Below are 17,973 nucleotides of genomic sequence, written 5' to 3' on the forward strand. Positions count from 1 at the left end.
TAAGATCCTGCAAGCCCTGTGATGCAGCCAAAAAAAAAAAAAAAAAAAATTAGGTCAATGATCTTCAGAAGTAAACAGTAAGGGAGATACTAGGGCCCCACTGCTATGCAGCACAATAATGATGATACATGTAAATTAATATCAAATTAAATTTGTTTTAAGTTTCATTTTATTATAACACTAATTTCTATTCACTGAAGTCTGAGCAAACGTGTACAGAAGTCAGTGTTGCTAATTTGGTGATACACATTATTTTTAAAAATTAAAAAGAATATTACTCTCAATACTTATCTTCCTGTGCCAAACTGAAGGGGATAAAACACCTACTAGAAGCTGAAAAGAAGAGAGGCAAAACATGTTGTCTACTTGAGTTTATTCTGTTCTTTAAAAAAAAAAAAAAAAAAAAAGAGGTTAGGGATGGAGGGGGAAATAACCCATAAACACTGTGAACAGGAACCAAGACTCCAAGACTTGGGCGTACTCCCCCTACCCTCAACCTCAGTTCTCCAAGAGACTCCCACCCACCCAATTTTTTTTTAAACAAGACACCCAAATCAGCAGCAAAGGTACCTGGGATAGTCACTGAGATTTTGAACACTGGGAATGGGAGGGAGAAAAGTCCAAAAAAATAGGAGTTGGGAAAAAAAGGGAAGGAATGAGGGAGAGGCTAGGCTCTGGAGGACGGAATTGGGCCATGAGAGGTGAAAGTGAGCCAGTACGGGGGTACCCCTCCTGACTGCTGCTGCCCACATTCCCCAGGACCCCAGAGAGCCCCATGGTTTGTTCTGCTGTCCATCCTCTATTCCCCAAAGGCCTCACAGGCCCAGCTCCAAGTCCTCTAGCTCCTCCTCCAACGCCCTCCTCCTCGCTAGCTTCTCCAGCTGCTCTTTGCTGGGCTGGCTGATTTCCCCAGCCTGGATCCGCTGCTGCAGCTCTTCCACCTGCCGAAGCTTCTTCTTTAGGTTCTTTATCTTCTTGGCCTTCTCAGCGGTGGCAGCTGAGTCAGGCTGGTCGGAGGCAGCTGCAGGCGCTGCCCGGGAGGCCTGTGGGGCACTGGGGACCTGGGCTGTCTCTCCCAGGGACACCTTCTCAAGAGTCCGGCTCAAGGCCTCCGCCTCCCCTTTCTCTTGCTGCTGCCGCCTCTTCTCCTTCCGCTTCAGGTTGCGTTTGGCTGTCTTGGAGAGGCCTGGTTCACCACCTTCCGGCCTGGATGGGGTGACCGGAGCAGTGGCCTCCGGGCTCAGGCCGGGAGGCAGTTCTGGTTTACTCTTGAAAAACTTCACATACTTGTTCTCATACCTGCGGGGAACAGTGTCAAAGAATCACTGACTTTTCGAGCCCTTTTCCTAACCTTGTAATTTATTTCACCCTTTTCACTTTCCTGCTTCCTTCCTCTGCCTCTCGTCCCTCCCCAACTTTCCTCTGCTCTGCAGGTTGTAGGATCCCTAGGTCCTAAAGCTCTGGATCTCTGAATGCTATTTACAGGTCCTGCTGAACAGAGGCCATAGCAACAGGACTTGTCAGTCACTTGGTTACTCATCCCTCACTCATCCCTGAATCCCAGCCCCCTCCTTCCCTTTCCTAGGATCCTGGGATCAGGAAATTCTTCCCTGATCTCATAGGCACACATGTTCTTTCTTGCTGTAGGGACCCCACTAAATACTCCCTCCTCACGCCTAACCACGCACACTGGGACCTCCTCCTGGGGCACATAGCCTTCTTTCACCCTCCGCTGCTTTCGCCAGGTCCCGTCAGGTCGCTGTGTTGAAGCGATGTACTTGCCTGAAATGGGAGAATTAAATTGGAGAGTTACTCTTTCTAATTTTCAAATAGCCCCCAAGGTGAAAGAATGCATGAATGCACACAGCATCCCCCAGCACCTTCCACTAAATGCATCCATTAAGGCATTCTTTTCTCGTATCAACCGTCAATCCCACTCTCATTATTTACTGAGTGCCTATACACTGTATAATACACCATCCCTGCCCTCAGGGAGTTTCTACTTTTATAATCTAGTTGGCAAGACAGGGCAGGCATAGAGGAAGTTTAAAAAAAACAAAACAGCATGAGGACATCAAAGGACAGTACATGAATAAGAGGCTAAAAAGGGCAAAAACAAGAATCATAGGAAGGAGAAATGACCAGGGATGTAGAAAAGGGGAAGTTTTATTAAGGTGGATGGTGAAAAATAGGTCAACTTTCAGGAATCCATACTGTAGATATAAAAGCACCAGTACACAGGCTATATGTAAAGATGTTTGCATTATAATAATGTTGCTGCATTATTTAAATTGGCAAAAAGCTGAAAGCAACTTGAATGACCATCAATAGATGAGTGACTAAATAGACGTGGGTCATCCACATGATGGAACACCGTGCCGTTATGAAAAAGAATGTTAGATACAGATGTACTGACCTTGAATGGTATTCATGATAGACTAAGTGAAAAAGCAAGTTGCAGAATAATGTGTAAAGATCCTTAAACTTTTTTCAGAATCCCCCATACGCTCTTATTTTGTAATATTATGCATTTCACTGTGCAATCTTTTTTAAAAAAATCACATCCGTTAATCTCATCAGAAAACCCTTTACTGAAAAGCTGTCACGCTTCCAGTGGCAGTTACAAGTTTTCCAAAATTCTAATTTCCACTTGAAGGCTTGAATCTTATCCCTGGCAACAAACACTGAGAGTTGTTTTCCTTGAAATGACAGGCTCACTTCTTTCATTTTTCAGGAAAATGCCTATCAGGTACTCAGGTCTGAATTACTATAGTTTGTCAGTGGTTCCTTCGAGGAAAAATAGAGTTCCATGAAAAGGAAGCTTGTTTAGCTTACAACTCCAACAACTGCGCCAGTGCTTTTCCTTGAGACACCACTTCCGTGTGCAGCAGTGTTTCATGCTTACTTCCCATTTAATTCACAGAGAACTCTAAAAAGATGTTTAATTTTCAGTTATAAGATGAGTAAGTTCTGGGGGTATAAGGTACAGCATGGTGACTATCGTCAGCAAAACTGAACTGTACACTTGAAAGTTGCTATGAGAGTAGAGTTTCAGTGTTCTCACCATAAATCAATGAAAAGGTAATTATGTGAGGTAAAGGATGTGTTAACTAACCTTATTGTGGTAAACCTTTCGCAATATATATGTGTATCAAATCATCACCTTGTACACCTATAACATTGTACACAATGTTAAATGTCAGTCATATCTCAATAAACCTGGAAAAATAGATAAAAAGATGTGTATTAAAGAGCCAGGGTTTAATAAAATTAATAATTTTTATTGCATCATCAAGGATACTCTTAAGTGAAACTGGCATTATTTACTGCAAGCATGTGGCAGTGAAGAACACAATGACCAGTACGGTTTGGCGCCACCACCTTGATTAATGCTAAGAGGCCAGCAGTTTTACCCACCATTGCTTTTGTACCCTCAGTGCAAATGTCAACCCAGTAAAAGGGCAAATAACATCTCAGTATATTATCAAAATAGTTATGCTTGCAGACCTCCTGATAGGGTCTTAGGGAATCCCCAAGGGTCCTGGACAACATTTTGAGAACTGCTGGTGTAGAGGGTGCTCCCATTCCTTTTGGGCCAAGGAGCAGCACTTAGAGGTCCAGACAGTTTGTGTATAGGGGCAAAGAGAAAGGTGTGGAAGGACACATACCAAGATACCAAGACCTTAATGCTGATTACCTTAAGAGGGATAACCTGGAAGAAGAGGTGGTAGAAACCATTAAGCTTTAATAACATATTCCTAAAAAAAACACATATATATATTTATATCTTGTGTTAGTCTTGTTTTTCTTTTTTTTAGTATAACTTTTTTTAGTATAATTTGTTAAAAAAAAGGAAAAAGAAGAAAATAAAAAAGATTAACAAAATAAAAAGTCCAGTCCAGAGCCTCCCACGGGGATTATACATTGTTACATGAATTGGGTTTTTGTTCAAAAGGCAAATATCATTAATAAATTAAAACTAAAACAAAAAATGTTAAAGAAAATGGGTAAGATTTGACAGGTAGAGGGGATGGGAGAGAGAACAAACATGCGCCAAGAAAGGCTTGGATGTGGGGATGGCCCGAGTATGTAAAGAACAGAAAACAGAGGAGCCCAGGAGAACCAGACAGTTCATGATGAGGAATAACATGAAGCTAGGTTGAAAATTAAAAATGGGGCCAGACCGTAGAACGCCTTAAAAACAAGGTCAAGGAATTTGGAATTTATCTGGTGAATAAAAGAGGGCCACTGAGAATATTGTTTGCTGAGCTGCAACAGTTTAGAGACAAGAGTAAAAATTCAAGAATGAAAAAACAGGGACTTCCCTGGTGGCCCAGTGGTTAAAAATCCACCTGCCAATGCAGGGGACACGGGCTTGAGCCCTGGTCCAGGATGATCCCACATGCCGTGGAGCAACTAAGCCCGTGCACCACAACTACTGAAGCCCGTCCACCTAGGGCCCGTGCTCTGCAACAAGAGAAGCCACCGCAATGCGAAGCCCGTGCGCTGCAATGAAGAGTAGCTCCCGCTCACCGCAACTAGAGAAAGCCCGCGCACAGCAACAAAGACCCAATGCAGCCAAAAAGAAATAAATAAAATAAGTAAATTTTTTAAAAATCATCTTTCAAAAAAACGACTGCAATAATCCTGGCATGAGAGACAGAACTGACTGAGAATGAAAAGGAAGAGAATGATGCCAGCCACGTTACCAAAGGATCAACCTCTCTTGGTAATTCACTGACTGGGGGAAGCGTAAAGAGGTTAAAGCCAAAGACACTTCAACACACTTAGCAATGCCAATCTTGAAAATTTAGCATAAGGAAATAATTCGAACAGGAAAAAACGAAAACAGAAAAAAGAAGAATGGGACAGTAATCATGTGAAAACTATGGCATTATTTATAAATAGCTAAAAATTAAAAACAAACTTCACATCCAGTTATACAGGAGTGGTTTATAATATAGCCATTAAAAATGACCAAAAAATTTTAATCATTAATATGATATAACGGAATATAAAACATAAAGTTAGGTCTTCCCTGGTGGTGCAGTGGTTGAGAGTCTGCCTGCCGATGCAGGGGACACGGGTTCGTGCCCCGGTCCGGGAGGATCCCACATGCCGCGGAGCGACTGGGCCCGTGAGCCATGGCCGCTGGGCCTGCGTGTCCGGAGCCTGTGCTCCGCAAAGGGAGGGGCCACAATGGTGAGAGGCCCACGTACCGCCAAAAAAACAAAAACATAAAGTTATATACACTATGATTTATTATTAAATGTTATGCATATTCATAAGTTTAGAAAAGAAGATGCAATACGAAAAGTTATGTTGGTGATTGGCTTATAAATAACTTTTCCTTTTAAAAATTCCAATTAATGTTGTTGCTATATTGTAGGTTTTTAAAAATCTCATTTTGGGTTTCAAATCCAAGCGGCTTTGGAGACACAAAGGAGAGTGAAATTACTTTTGACCAGGTAAAGTAAAAATTTTATGGAGGACAAAGCATCTTTGTGATCTTTGGAAGATGAGCAGGATTTAGACAGGTGGACGTCGGGGTGTGGTTATGAGGAAAGACGAGAAAGGGAAGTATTTCAGGCTTATAGGACAACATAAACAAAGGGACAAATCAGACTAGTCATTCCCCTACTTAAAATTCTTCCTGGATTCCTGTTGCCCTCAGGGTATTTACATGGAACATGGAACCACACACAAAGGCCTTCTTGACCCAGCTCTTGCTAGTCTCCAGCCTCTTCACACCCAGTCATTCACACTCTCTGCTCCAGACACTGAAATAGTCACAAATCTCACCTGTGTCTTTATTCTCTACACCTTTTTGCTTTTAAAACAATCTTCCTTTGGCTTGGAATAGACTTTTCTTGATTCTTATCTTAGTTAACGCCTATTGGTCTTTAAAGGTCAAGTTCAAGTATGAACTCCTCAGTGAAGTCCTTTCTGACCTCACCAACCCAAACCAGTTTAGAAGTTGACCTTTGTGCACCCACAGCACCTGGTGTGGCCTTTTACCATGATCTAATGTTTAAAATAATTGTTTGCTTGCTTAAGAGCAGAAAATTTGCCTTTGATCTTTGAAGCAAAGGGCCTGGTCCATGAAAGACTGTAATTAATTCAAATTAATGAATAAATAAAGTTAAGCATCATATTAGGAAATAGCAAGAATCCAGTATGTTTTGGCAAAAAGCATATGTAATGGAAAAAGAGACTAGAGGTAAATTAGTCAGAATATGAAAGGTATCCAATCTCCTCTTGAGTTTGGACTCAAGCTTCAGAAGGTGGGAGAACACTGAAGGCCATTAAGAGAGTGCATATGATCTGCACAAAGCATTGCTTTAAGAAGATTAACCTGAAAAATGTGTAACATAAACTAAAGGTAGAAAAAAATGAAAGCAATAGCTGCAATGTGAGAAGACTTGATTTAAATGGTCTCTATAAGTGTTGAAAAGAAAATGAAAGAGAAATTCATTATGAAGAATAAGTAGCCAGGATCTGAAGACTGCCAAGATTTGAATGAGAGAGAGGAAATCATTGTGCCACAGTGGATTTAATCTGGTGCTTTTCACGTTTTCTCTTATTTTTCACAACATCCCTGTGGGCATGTAGTGCGTATAGTAATAACATTATTCACACATGGATTTTAAATGTTTATTGAGTACTTGCTGCTGTGGCAGGCAATGTAACAGGAGCTAGGGATACAAAAATGAATGAATAAAGCAAGCAAGGGTCTTGCCTTCTTGGAGCATGCATTCTAATTAAAAAGAAAGGTAGACCAAAAAAAAAAAAAAAAAGAAAGAAAGGCAGGGCTTCCTTGGTGGCGCAGTGGTTAAGAATCTGCCTGCCAATTCAGGGGACACAGGTTCGAGCCCTGGTCCGGGAAGATCCCACATGCCGCAGAGCAACTAAGCCCGTGCGCCACAACTACTGAGCCTGCGCTCTAGAGCCTGCGAGCCACAGCTATGGAGCCTGCGAGCCACAACTACTGAGGCCCACGTGAAACAACTACTGAAGGCTGTGCCTAGAGCCTGTGCTCTGTAACAAGAGAAGCCACCGCAATGAGAAGCCTACGGACCACAACGAAGAGTAACCCCTGCTCGCCGCAACTAGAGAAAGTCCATGCACAGCAAGGAAGACCCAACGCAGCCAAAAATAAATAAATTTATTTAAAAAAAAAAAAAAGAGTCCATAGGAGAAGACAATTTTGTGAAAGTAACTAATTCAATTCTAGACAGGCAGTGTTTTTACAGGGAATTAAGGAGAAAGGGACAATGCTAGAAACATACATTTAAGTACACTGCAGAGATTATAGTTGAAGCCTTAAGACTAGTAAAGATGGCAAAGGCGTGGATGGACCTAGATCCTTTCATACAGAGTAAAGTAAGTCACAAAGAGAAAAACAAGTACCATATATTAACGCATATATGTGGAATCTAGAAAAACGGTATAGATGATCTTATCTGTAAAGCAGAAATAGAGACAGAGACGGAGAGAACAAATGTATGGAAAACAAGGGAGAAAGGGCAGGGTGGGTGGGATGAACTGGGAGATTGGGATTGACATATATACAATACTATGTATAAAATAGATGACTAATGAGAATCTACTGTATAGCACAGGGAACTCTACTCGGTGCTCTGTGGTGACCTAAATGGGAAGGAAATCCAAAAAAGAGGGGATATATGTATACATATGGCTGATTAACTTAGCTGTACAGCAGAAACTGACACAGCAATGCAAAGCAAATACATTCCAATAAAAAAATTAAATAATAAAACACAGCAAAAAAAAGAAAAAGAAAAAGATGGAGTGTGAGAAAAGATAGGGCAGAAGCTTCTTGAATGGCCATCCTAACTGGAAGCCCTCAGAGATACAAATAGCCCATTATCACAAAGGAATACCTATTTTATGTTATCTTGGTTTCAGTCTCTGGCCTTGATGGTATCCAAAAGTACAGTCAAAAAGAGGGGAGAGGTTTGCTGATTCCTAACCCTAGAAATAAAAACCATGGGCAGAATACCATGATTTTCAGTAGCATCTTTGAGAGAACCAGAAACTAGAGGTTAGAGACTGCTACTATAAGAACTTTGTAAGCTTTGTTATTTCCCCACATCTGCTATTTTGTAATCCTCAATCTATTTCCTTAAACTGAAAAGGGCTTTGTTTTCAGGGGTGGCAGGAAGACAGTGAAGAGACAACACAGCAAGGCTTGAAAGAACTCCAAGGGGTTAGGTGGAAGTGACTCTTAAAGGTGTGCTGAATCCCTGGAGCCTGTTTCAAAGTTAAGAAAGGAGATCTGGGTCACAGATCTGAGCCTGAGGATGACCTGAGGGCCAACAATTATAAGACTTAGATGTGGTTTCTTTTTTTTCTTTTTTTTTTTATTAGTCATCCAGACATGGTTTCTAACATAGAGAAAATATTAAAAAGAAGATCCAATCTGGAGGAATGACCCTGGAAAAACGGTCATGATTATTTTCCTCAAAGAAGAAAAGGTGTCAGCAACACTAGGAAATAATTCTTAGAAAAAAAGGACCAGGACAGTACTACTCCATGGAGACCAAAAGAGTTTGAAGTAACGGCAGGTGATTAACAGTATTAAATATTACAGAGAGATTAAGGAAAAGCAGAACTGAGTAGGAAAAGGTTATTGATTTTGGAAATGTGGAAATCCCTAATTATGTTCAAGAATACAGCCTCAGACAAGTAGAGTGGTCAGAAGCCAGACTGTAATTAAGTGCAATGAATGTTTATTGAAAGCCTCCTATGAGAAAAATACTATATGAAGTGCTACAGGGATTATCAAGATCAGTAAAATGGCCCCTACTTTCAAGAAATTTACAGTTTAAGTAAGGAAAAAGGTGGGCAAGTTAGGCAAACAAAGAATAAGACAAAAGTATAAATGTCTTAGGTATCCCTAAGAGACACTGACACATAACTAATAGGAGATTTCAAGAGAATAAATAACCACACCCCATTTGATGGGGGAAGGTGACAGGAAATTAGGAAAATCTCAGGGACTTGACCTCAAAGAGTAGGAAGCAGTAGTAATAATAACAACAGTAAATCAGTGGCTGATATTTTTGCAGGCAGAGAAAGGAAGGGAAAGGGCATTCTAAGAGGAATAACAACAAGCAAAATGATGGCAGTGTAAAACTCACAGTATGTTAAGAACAATTAGGAAAGAATGTTTATTAATGAGTGGGTACTTTACACCAGGAACTTTACATACACTACCTGACTGAATCTAGACAATAGGTAGATTATTATGATCTACAGCTGAGGAAACAGCCTTCAAGAGGTTGAAGATGTCCGAGATCACAAAGGCAGCATGTAGCTGCAGTCTGAACTCAGTCCTGACGCCAAAGCTTACATACCAGAACATTCCTATTCCACCTGTTTTATACTATACTGCCCAGTTTCACTAGAGAGTTTAGGCAGAGATATAGTATGTGATGATACTGTATTGAAAAGTGGTTTGTGCTCATATTAGAGAGGAGTATCTTAACTGTAAAAGTGAATGGTCCATATGTAAATTTGAGAGTCAATTCCAAAAAGATAACAGCAGCTACCCCTTATTGAGTGCTTGCTTCATGACAAGGATAGTACTCAGTGTTTGTGTGTGTGTGTGTGTGTGTGTGTGTATATATATATATATATAATTTTTCTTTTTTAAGATTTTTTTGACATGGACCATTTTTAAAGTCTTCATTGAATTTGTTACAATATTGCTTCCGTTTTATGTTTTGGTTTTTTGGCTGCGAGCCATGTAGGATCTTAGCTCCCTGACCAGTGATTGAACCCGCATCCCCTGCATTGGAAGACAAAGTCTTAACCACTGGACTGCCAGGGAAGTCCCTGTTTATATATATTATTTCATTTTCACAACTCCATGAAGGATTATTCGTTTCACAGATGATGAGAAATTTAATAATTTGCCCAAAGTTACAATGTCAGTAAACTGCAGTAGAATTCGAATCCAGGCTGTGGGTTCCAAAGGCTGTGCTTTTTACACCACTATTGTGTATTGTGTTATAAGTGAAGAAGAATACCAGAAAGTTCAACCTCACTAGTAATCAAAGGAAATACAAATTAAAACAATAAAATATCATTTTTACCTATCAAAGCAGTAGAATTTTTAAAGATCAGAATACCAGTGTAGTCCAAGAAGTGATGAAACCAGTATATTCATATCCTGTCAATGGTAAAACCCTTCAGAAAACAATGTGGGGGCTTCCCTGGTGGCGCAGTGGTTGAGAGTCCGCCTGCCGATGCAGGGGACACGGGTTCGTGCCCCGGTCCGGGAAGATCCCACATGCCGCAGAACGGCTGGGCCCGTGAGCCATGGCCGCTGGGCCTGCGCGTCTGAAGCCTGTGCTCCGCAACGGGAGAGGCCCGTGTACCGCAAAAAAAAAAAAAAAGAAAGAAAGAAAGCAATCTGGCTAACTAAGAGAGAGAGTATAAGGTAGTCCTAACATAGAGCAGCATTTCCTAAATATTGTTATGTAATAAAACACTACTTCTGTAGTGTTGTAGATATTGTAACACTACTTCTGTAAGGTTACCCCCAAAAATTGTTAAATAAGTTTGAGAAATTCTGGGTTAAACATAGGAAAAAAATTTTCTTGTTCTTATCAGCAAGACTTAAATGAGTTATGTTCTCGTTCATGTGAATATTCCAATGGAAATGTGGTTTACAGTGTTTCCCAAATTTATTTGACCACAGGAAGCTTATTTTTATTTTAGTTTTTTATTTTACAGCACATCTCACAGGACTACTAAGTGTTCTGAGAATCATACTTGGGGAAGTACAACCATTCGGTATGATCCAAATTATGTTAAATAGATATGCTATATATATGCAGAGAAAGAAAAACTAAAAGGAAATGTAATTGTAGTTATCTTTGGGCTCTGCAATTACCAAATATGCATGGGACTTATATTTTATACTAGTTATGAAAATATTTTCCAAATTTTCTACAATCAATATAAATTAATTTTATAATTACTTAAAAATAAATAAAAGTTTGTATCCTCCAATCCAGTAATTCGACTTTTGAGAAATCTGTCCTAACAAAATAACCCTAGGGCTTCCCTGGTGGCGCAGCGGTTGAGAGTCCGCCTGACAATGCAGGGTACACGGGTTCGAGCCCTGGTCTGGGAAGCTCCCACATGCCGCGGAGCAACTAAGCCCGTGAGCCACAACTACTGAGCCTGTGCTCTGAAGCCCGCAAGCCACAACTACTGAGCCCATGTGCCGCAACTACTGAAGCCCGCATCCCTGGAGCCTGTGCTCCGCAACAACAGAAGCCACTACAGTGAGAGGCTCACGCACCACAACAAAGAGTAGCCCCCACTTGCTGCAACTAGGGAAAGCCCGCGCACAGCAACGAAGACCCAATGCAGCCAAAAATAAATAAATTAATTAATTTTTAAAAAAGAGAAAATAACCCTAAATGCAGACAAAAATTTATGTACAAAAATATTCATAGAGTTCTTATAACAAAAATTCTGGAAACAATCTAGAAGTCTAATAACAGAAGAAAGGTAAGAGAGGGTGTATGCCCAAATAATAAAACACTCTGCCAGTATTTTAAAAGATGTTTTCAAAGAGTTTTTAATAGCAAAGAAGAATACTTATGTCGTGAGGTTAAACGAAAAGGCAACACATAAAAATGTAAATACCGTCTGATTAAAAAATGTTTTAAAAATGCACAGAAAAATAGAGATCAAAAGGGTATATGCCAAATTGAACAGTGGACAAATTATATTGAACAAAAATTAAATAATTAAATTTGTACTTAAGGAGCAGTAATCTGGTAACAGTGTGTCAAATGAACTGAAACAGAGAGAGACAGAGGTAGGACAACTGTTTAGGAGGTCACAGCAATATTTGCAGGATAAAGGAAACTAGAATTTTATCAGGCACTTAGATTGACTCAAGTACTCTGCTTGATACTTTACACATGTAATCTATTCTAATCCATAATCTTTATAACAGTAATAATTACAGAACCATTTCTTGGGTACTTTCTATGTGCTAGACATGTACATTATTTCATTTAAATTTTAATTCTCACAATAATCCTATGTTGTAGGAGTTATTATTCCTATTTCATTGATGAGAAAACTAAAACTTGGATTCCCTAGGCTTAAAATTCCCAGGCCATGTAGCTAACAAGCATTGAAGATGGGATAAGGGTAACAACAGCAGAAACAGAAAATGATACTTTGACAATTGGAGGGTGGGGGGTAGAAGAGGGAGTAAAAGACAATGCAAAAACAACACCCCAGTTCATTTTGTTAATAACAACAAAAACACCTAGTGCTCTGATCTTGGTTTCCCACACCATTCTTAAGTAAAAGGAACAAGGGCTCCTTAGAGAAATAGCTGATTCTAGGACTGGGCCAAGAAATATGCAAGATGAGCCTGGAGCAGCTTCTAGTGCCAGAAAGTAAGAAAGAGCTAACAAAACAAAACAAACAAACAAAAAAAACCTACACTGATGGGGATATGTCAAAGGGACACAGGGCCAACTAAAAGAGCTCCCAATGTTCAAAGCTGAAACATTTGAGCAATAAAATAAATAACCCGAAGTTCATATTGATACACATAACTGACTGAATAAATAAATGGCAGAAAAAATAAATAAATGGCAGAGAAGAGACAAATCTGTGCAAAAGAATTTCAAATGATGTGTATAAATACTCCATCCTTAAGGAAGGTAGCATAACTCCCCACTCTTTAAGTGTGGGCTGTGAATAGTGACTTTCTTAAGAGTACAAAATGGAAAGGAGAAGGGGAAAAAAGTAACTTTACAGTGGAGAAACTTTACAAACACTACCTCAGGCAGGAGATCATGGTAAATATCAAGACTAAAACAATCTTTGTGATACTATGTATCCTCAATACGATATGATGAAAACCTCACTTTACTTCTATGGTCCTCCCCTAAAAAACACATAACCCCAGTCTAATCATGAGACAAACATCAAATTCCAATAGAGGGGCATCCTACAAAAATAACTGACCAATACTCCTCAAAACTGTTAAAGTCATCCAAAACAAGGAAAGTCTGAGAAATTGTCACAGCCAATAGGAGTTTAAGGAGACATGAGAACTAAACGTAATATGGGATCCTGGAACAGAAAAAAAATTAGGTAAAAACTAAGGAAATCTTAATAATGTATGGACCTTAGTTAATAACAATGTATGAATATCGGTTCATTAATTGCAATAACGATACCATACTAATGTAAGATGTTAATAACGGGAAACTGAGTTTAAGGTATATGGGAACTGTATCATTTTCTCAATTTTTCTATAAATCTAAAACTGTTCTAAAAAGTAAAGTCTATTTAAAATAAAGAAAGAGAGAAATGATGCAATAAGCTGATCTTGGGTTGGCTAGAACAATGGTGTCTTTAACAGAAATAAGGAAGGAAAAACTGATATCGATTATGGTCAGACTGGATTTAAGGTGTGACAGTATATCCAAGAATGAAAGCTACTCACCAAACAATTAGAACTGACAACTCAGGAGAGAGGCTAGTGCTAGAAAGAAACCATTTTGAAGAGTTAAGGAACAGGGAATTCCCGGCAGTCCAGTCCTTAGGATTCGGTGCTTTCACTGCTGTGGCCCAGGTTCAATCCCTGGTCAGGGAACTAAGATCCTGAAAGCCGCAAGGCCAGAAAAAAAAAGTTAAGGAACAAGTAAGCAGTGAGGAAATGGAAATAGTACGTGTGGACCTGATATTCAAGAAATCAGGCTATGAAGAGGAAAGAAACAGAAATAACAGACCTTGATTTCTCAATGAAACAGAAAATGAGGCCATCTGCCACAAGAAGGGGAATTAAAAGGGAAAGTCACCGAGAGCTGAGAAAGGTAAGGGAAATAGCCATGGTAGAATGTAAGCAAACCAACAAAGAAGAATTGGAAAAAAGCTGTGATCTTGGCAGAAGTTAACATTAAGTTATATTATACTGAATGTGCTACTGTCTGTGCCTCTTCTCTAGCCATGTGCTGTGGCCTAGAAGCTGAAGCCAAGAAAACAGTTGATGGGTATGATTCAAGATAACAGAAGTGCTTGCTTAGTATTGAAGATCAAAATGAATGAGGAAAGCAATGAGGATAGTGACTGTTCACAGAGGTCTAGCAGGGTAGCATCAAAAGTAGTCATGAAGGGCTTCCCTGGTGGCGCAGTGGTTGAGAGTCCACCTGCCGATGCAGGGGACACGGGTTCATGCCCCGGTCCGGGAAGATCTCACATGCCGTGGAGTGGCTGGCCCCGTGAGCCATGGCCGCTGAGCCTGCGCGTCCGAAGCCTGTGCTCCGCAACGGGAGAGACCACAACAGTGAGAGGCCCGCGAACCGCAAAAAAAACCAAACAAAAAAGTAGTCATGAAGATACTGGTAGACTCAATGAAATGGGAAAGGTCAAGGACCAGAGAACCTAAGGAGAGCAAAAAGCTGATTCTATGGGCATGTGGAAGTAAAAAAGGTGACTGGGTAAGGAAGCTAAAATAAGTGATGGGGAACACCTGAAGGGGGAAGCAGTGTCATAGGTGATGTCCTATGTGGTAGGATATGTAGTAGGTCCAGGTTGTAGTGATTCTAATGTGTGGCTGGTTTGAAAATTCAAAGGAAAGTTAATGGTCTCATGCTGAGGAACTATACAATAAGAGTATTCCAAAGATGCTGAAGACACTGAGAATGAGTGAAGACACTGAGAAACAGAATAAAAGAAAAGAAAAAAGAAAAAGATATGCTACATCAGGGTCCTTGTGGGCAGTGAATGGGCAGGTTTTAGAGAAAATGCTGTAATTGCATGGCAGTACCTTCCATGAGACTTACAGTGACAGTGGTAGATCAATGATCTGGAAATAGTAAGAGAAAGCAAAAAAGCAGTGTGATTCCTTCTCTTCCACACAGTCACAGAGAACAGAAGATACCTCTTGGTGGGAGGGTAGGGTGAGATGTGATATCTGGATGTCCGTTAAATCAGTTTAAAGAAAACGATTAAGAATAAAGAGAAGTGTACTGGACAACGAGTATCCAAAGCACACATTAAAAGAAGCAAACTGAAGAAGTACCTACTATGTAGAGAGCAAGAGAAGAGGTTGTACCACTTTGAAAGGTGAGGCTGCAGAGAAGTAGCAGAGACTTGGGTTGTCATTAGATACCATAGGAGGGGTGGGTTGAGATGTAAGTAACATGGAGAACAAGCAAAGCAAGAGGCATAAAAGGTACATTTTAAAACAGACCGCATGTACCAAAGCACACACACACTGTCACTTCTACAGAATACACATACACAATGAGGGCTACAAAAAACAGTAATACTTTGCCTTGCACAGCGTTTTATAAATTGCTTTCACATATACTATCTTATTTGACTGTCACTGGGTAGATATGCACATTTTTCTGAAGGTGGGGAAATTAGGATGGGCTATAGCCAAAATGAAAATCTTGATTTTCAGTTTTCAACACATAAACCTCACATACACAACAGATATTTCAGCATCTCAATCAGCCAGGTTGGAAAATCTTCTCTGATCAGAAGGCACAGTGGGCTCTGTAAACTTGTCACACGGCTTGAGAGGCCACTAGACACCTTCTTGTTCACCTTCTACCACCTTAGATCCCTCAACTCCCATCACCATCGCCAGAGAAGGTACAGAAGGGTGATGCCATCAAGGAGAAAACTCTAGCTGAAAGTTGTATTAGGTCCCTCTTCCCTTCACACCTCTGTACCTCAGTGACCCAACAATGAAAATAAGGGAGAGTGGAAAAAAGAACTATGTAGGAATGAGGAGGTCTCCAACAAATACAGCTTCAAGAAAAAGAATTTAAACGGGGCTAGGGTAGGGCAGAAAGCAGGTACACTGAGAGATGGGGGAGGGGAAGAGGGGGAGAGCAGGAATTGGAGGGAACTGAGAGTGTAGGAGCCCCCAAGCCTGAAAAACCCAAAAGAAATATGGCAGCTCCAACTTCTGGACGAAAGCTAAGGGCCCGTGAGGGTCCTGGAGCAAAGTCCAGCATTGAAGGACCCCACGGTTTGGGTGACCGGAAGCGGAGACCCCCCAAACACGAGACCAGAAGGGGGCGCAGGTGACACCCCGTAGGAGAGAATGAATGGGGAAGGCGGTCCGGAGGGCGGGGCAAAGGAGGGGCCCCGGGATGGGCGGGGCACAGACCCCTTTCCAACTCCGAACCCCTACCCCGAGAGCCCGGGGAGAAGCGGCTCCACATCTCCCGCACTCACCGCCGGTCTCATCAGTTACATAGGGAGTCGCCATCTTGAAAACGCAAACCACTTCCGGCGTGAGCGGGCTGGGGTCCCGCCCCCCTCCCCACCGGAAGTGGAGTCCTGATCGTAGCAAGCCACCATTTTAGTCTTAAAGGAAGAGTGCACCATTTCATGGGCAGCAGTGAAGGAGGAGGAATGGGGTAGAAGCTGAAGACTCTAAAAAATAAGAGCCGTGGGCTCTTTTACTGCCACTGATAGCATTAGTGAGCGCCTGCTGCGTATACAGCAGTTCTCTGGGCGCCGAGAGAAGTTCCGAGGCACAGCCCCTCTCCTCAAGACACTCTTCGACTGTCTAGGACCTGCGGGAGAAAAGGGGGCAAGGCCCACCTGCATCCAGAAAGGGCGGGGGGCGGCTAATAAATGAGGAAAAGAAGAATATTCAGGCCCTGGCCTTCATCCAGGTCCCAGAGCAGCTTGGGGACATAGGACGGGACAGGCAAACTCCGGGAACGCACTGGGGCGCACCAATGTTGGGGGCGAACGCAAGACCCCAAATAACCCTCTCTTAGAAGGTGGGGAGGTCGAAATCGCGTGCCGATTGCCCTTGGCCGCTCAGCTCAACCCTCTGGACGGAGACCCGAGAAAGGGGAGTGCAAGGCCAAAGGCGCTGCCGGTCGGTCACCTGTCCCCGCAGCCTCAGGGTTGCCGGCGGCTTCTACGGCTGAGGAGGCGCGGCGGGCCGGGCTGGGCGGGCAGCCCGGGCCTGGCCCTGCCCCTGGGGCGGCCCCAGGGACTCGGGCGGCGAAGTGACGACGGCTCAAGTCTGCTCTGGCCTTCGACCCGGGAGCCTCCTCGGGCTTCGCCCCAGGGTCAGAGGGCAAGGCGAAGGCTTCTGGGCGGACCCAGTCAGTATTCTAATTAACCTCATCCAAGTCTCTGGGCGATGGGGATCGATATCGGGGCAACGCGCCAACAATCTGAGCCGTACAGTCACTCCCTTTGCAGCCCTACCCTGCCCCGTGCCTCCCTATTCTTTAGAGGAACCCAAACGTTTTCCCTCCCCCGCTCTTTCAGCAGCTCTTGTTCCTTCTGGGCTAAGTCCTGCTAAACTCGTTTCCCTCACAGCTTGGGAGGGGCCGGCTGCAAGTTCCTCTCCTCAGGTGTCTGCCCTGCCCTCTTCCTTCCCCCCCCATGTTGCTTTTTCCTCATCAACCCATTTACCTTCCTCCAAATCCCCCACTTTGGCTTAGGTTAATGTCCAACAGAACCAGTTAGTGACCACCTCCAACACTAGGCTGCATGTCCCACTTAAAAAACAAACAAACAAAAAACAAAGCAATGGCTGACTAGGAACTTAGTAAAGCTTTGAAATGAAGCTTCAGAAGTTTTATGGGGTCACAGCTTGGCTTCTCTTCCATACTCCACCTTCCTGAGTTCCACCAGAGGCCCAGCTCAGAAGATCTCAAAAAGACTCATTTAAAAACTGATTTGCATTCAATACACTGTCATTGCAAATGTTCTAACACTGCCATCCTTCATCCCTGCTCTTCTTTCACCAATTGTGCTTCAGCCCTGCTGGTCTAGTATCCTGTCCATAGCCTTGTTACTAAAGGTAAGAGTGAGCTGAAGCATCTAAAAACTAGAGGGATGTGTTGGTACTGACTGTACTACCTGAGGAGTACTAGTGGGCTAATCAAAGGACCTTTCTGCAAGAAGCAA

At 42.1% G+C, this 17,973-nt stretch overlaps 1 protein-coding gene across 1 annotated transcript; it reads right to left on the reverse strand.

Moving 5' to 3' along the window:
• Positions 1-356: 356 nt before the first annotated feature.
• Positions 357-16,411, reverse strand: PYM1 (PYM homolog 1, exon junction complex associated factor). The gene is made up of 3 exons (XM_067696895.1): positions 16,270-16,411; positions 1,689-1,782; positions 357-1,299 (listed from the first exon to the last, which is right to left on the reverse strand). Exons 1-3 carry the CDS (start codon positions 16,301-16,303, stop codon positions 816-818), a joined length of 612 nt encoding a protein of 203 aa, XP_067552996.1. The 5' UTR covers positions 16,304-16,411; the 3' UTR covers positions 357-815.
• Positions 16,412-17,973: the final 1,562 nt, after the last annotated feature.

This window comes from Pseudorca crassidens, chromosome 11 (genome assembly GCF_039906515.1).
Source record: "Pseudorca crassidens isolate mPseCra1 chromosome 11, mPseCra1.hap1, whole genome shotgun sequence".
Classification (NCBI taxonomy): Eukaryota; Metazoa; Chordata; class Mammalia; order Artiodactyla; family Delphinidae; genus Pseudorca; species Pseudorca crassidens.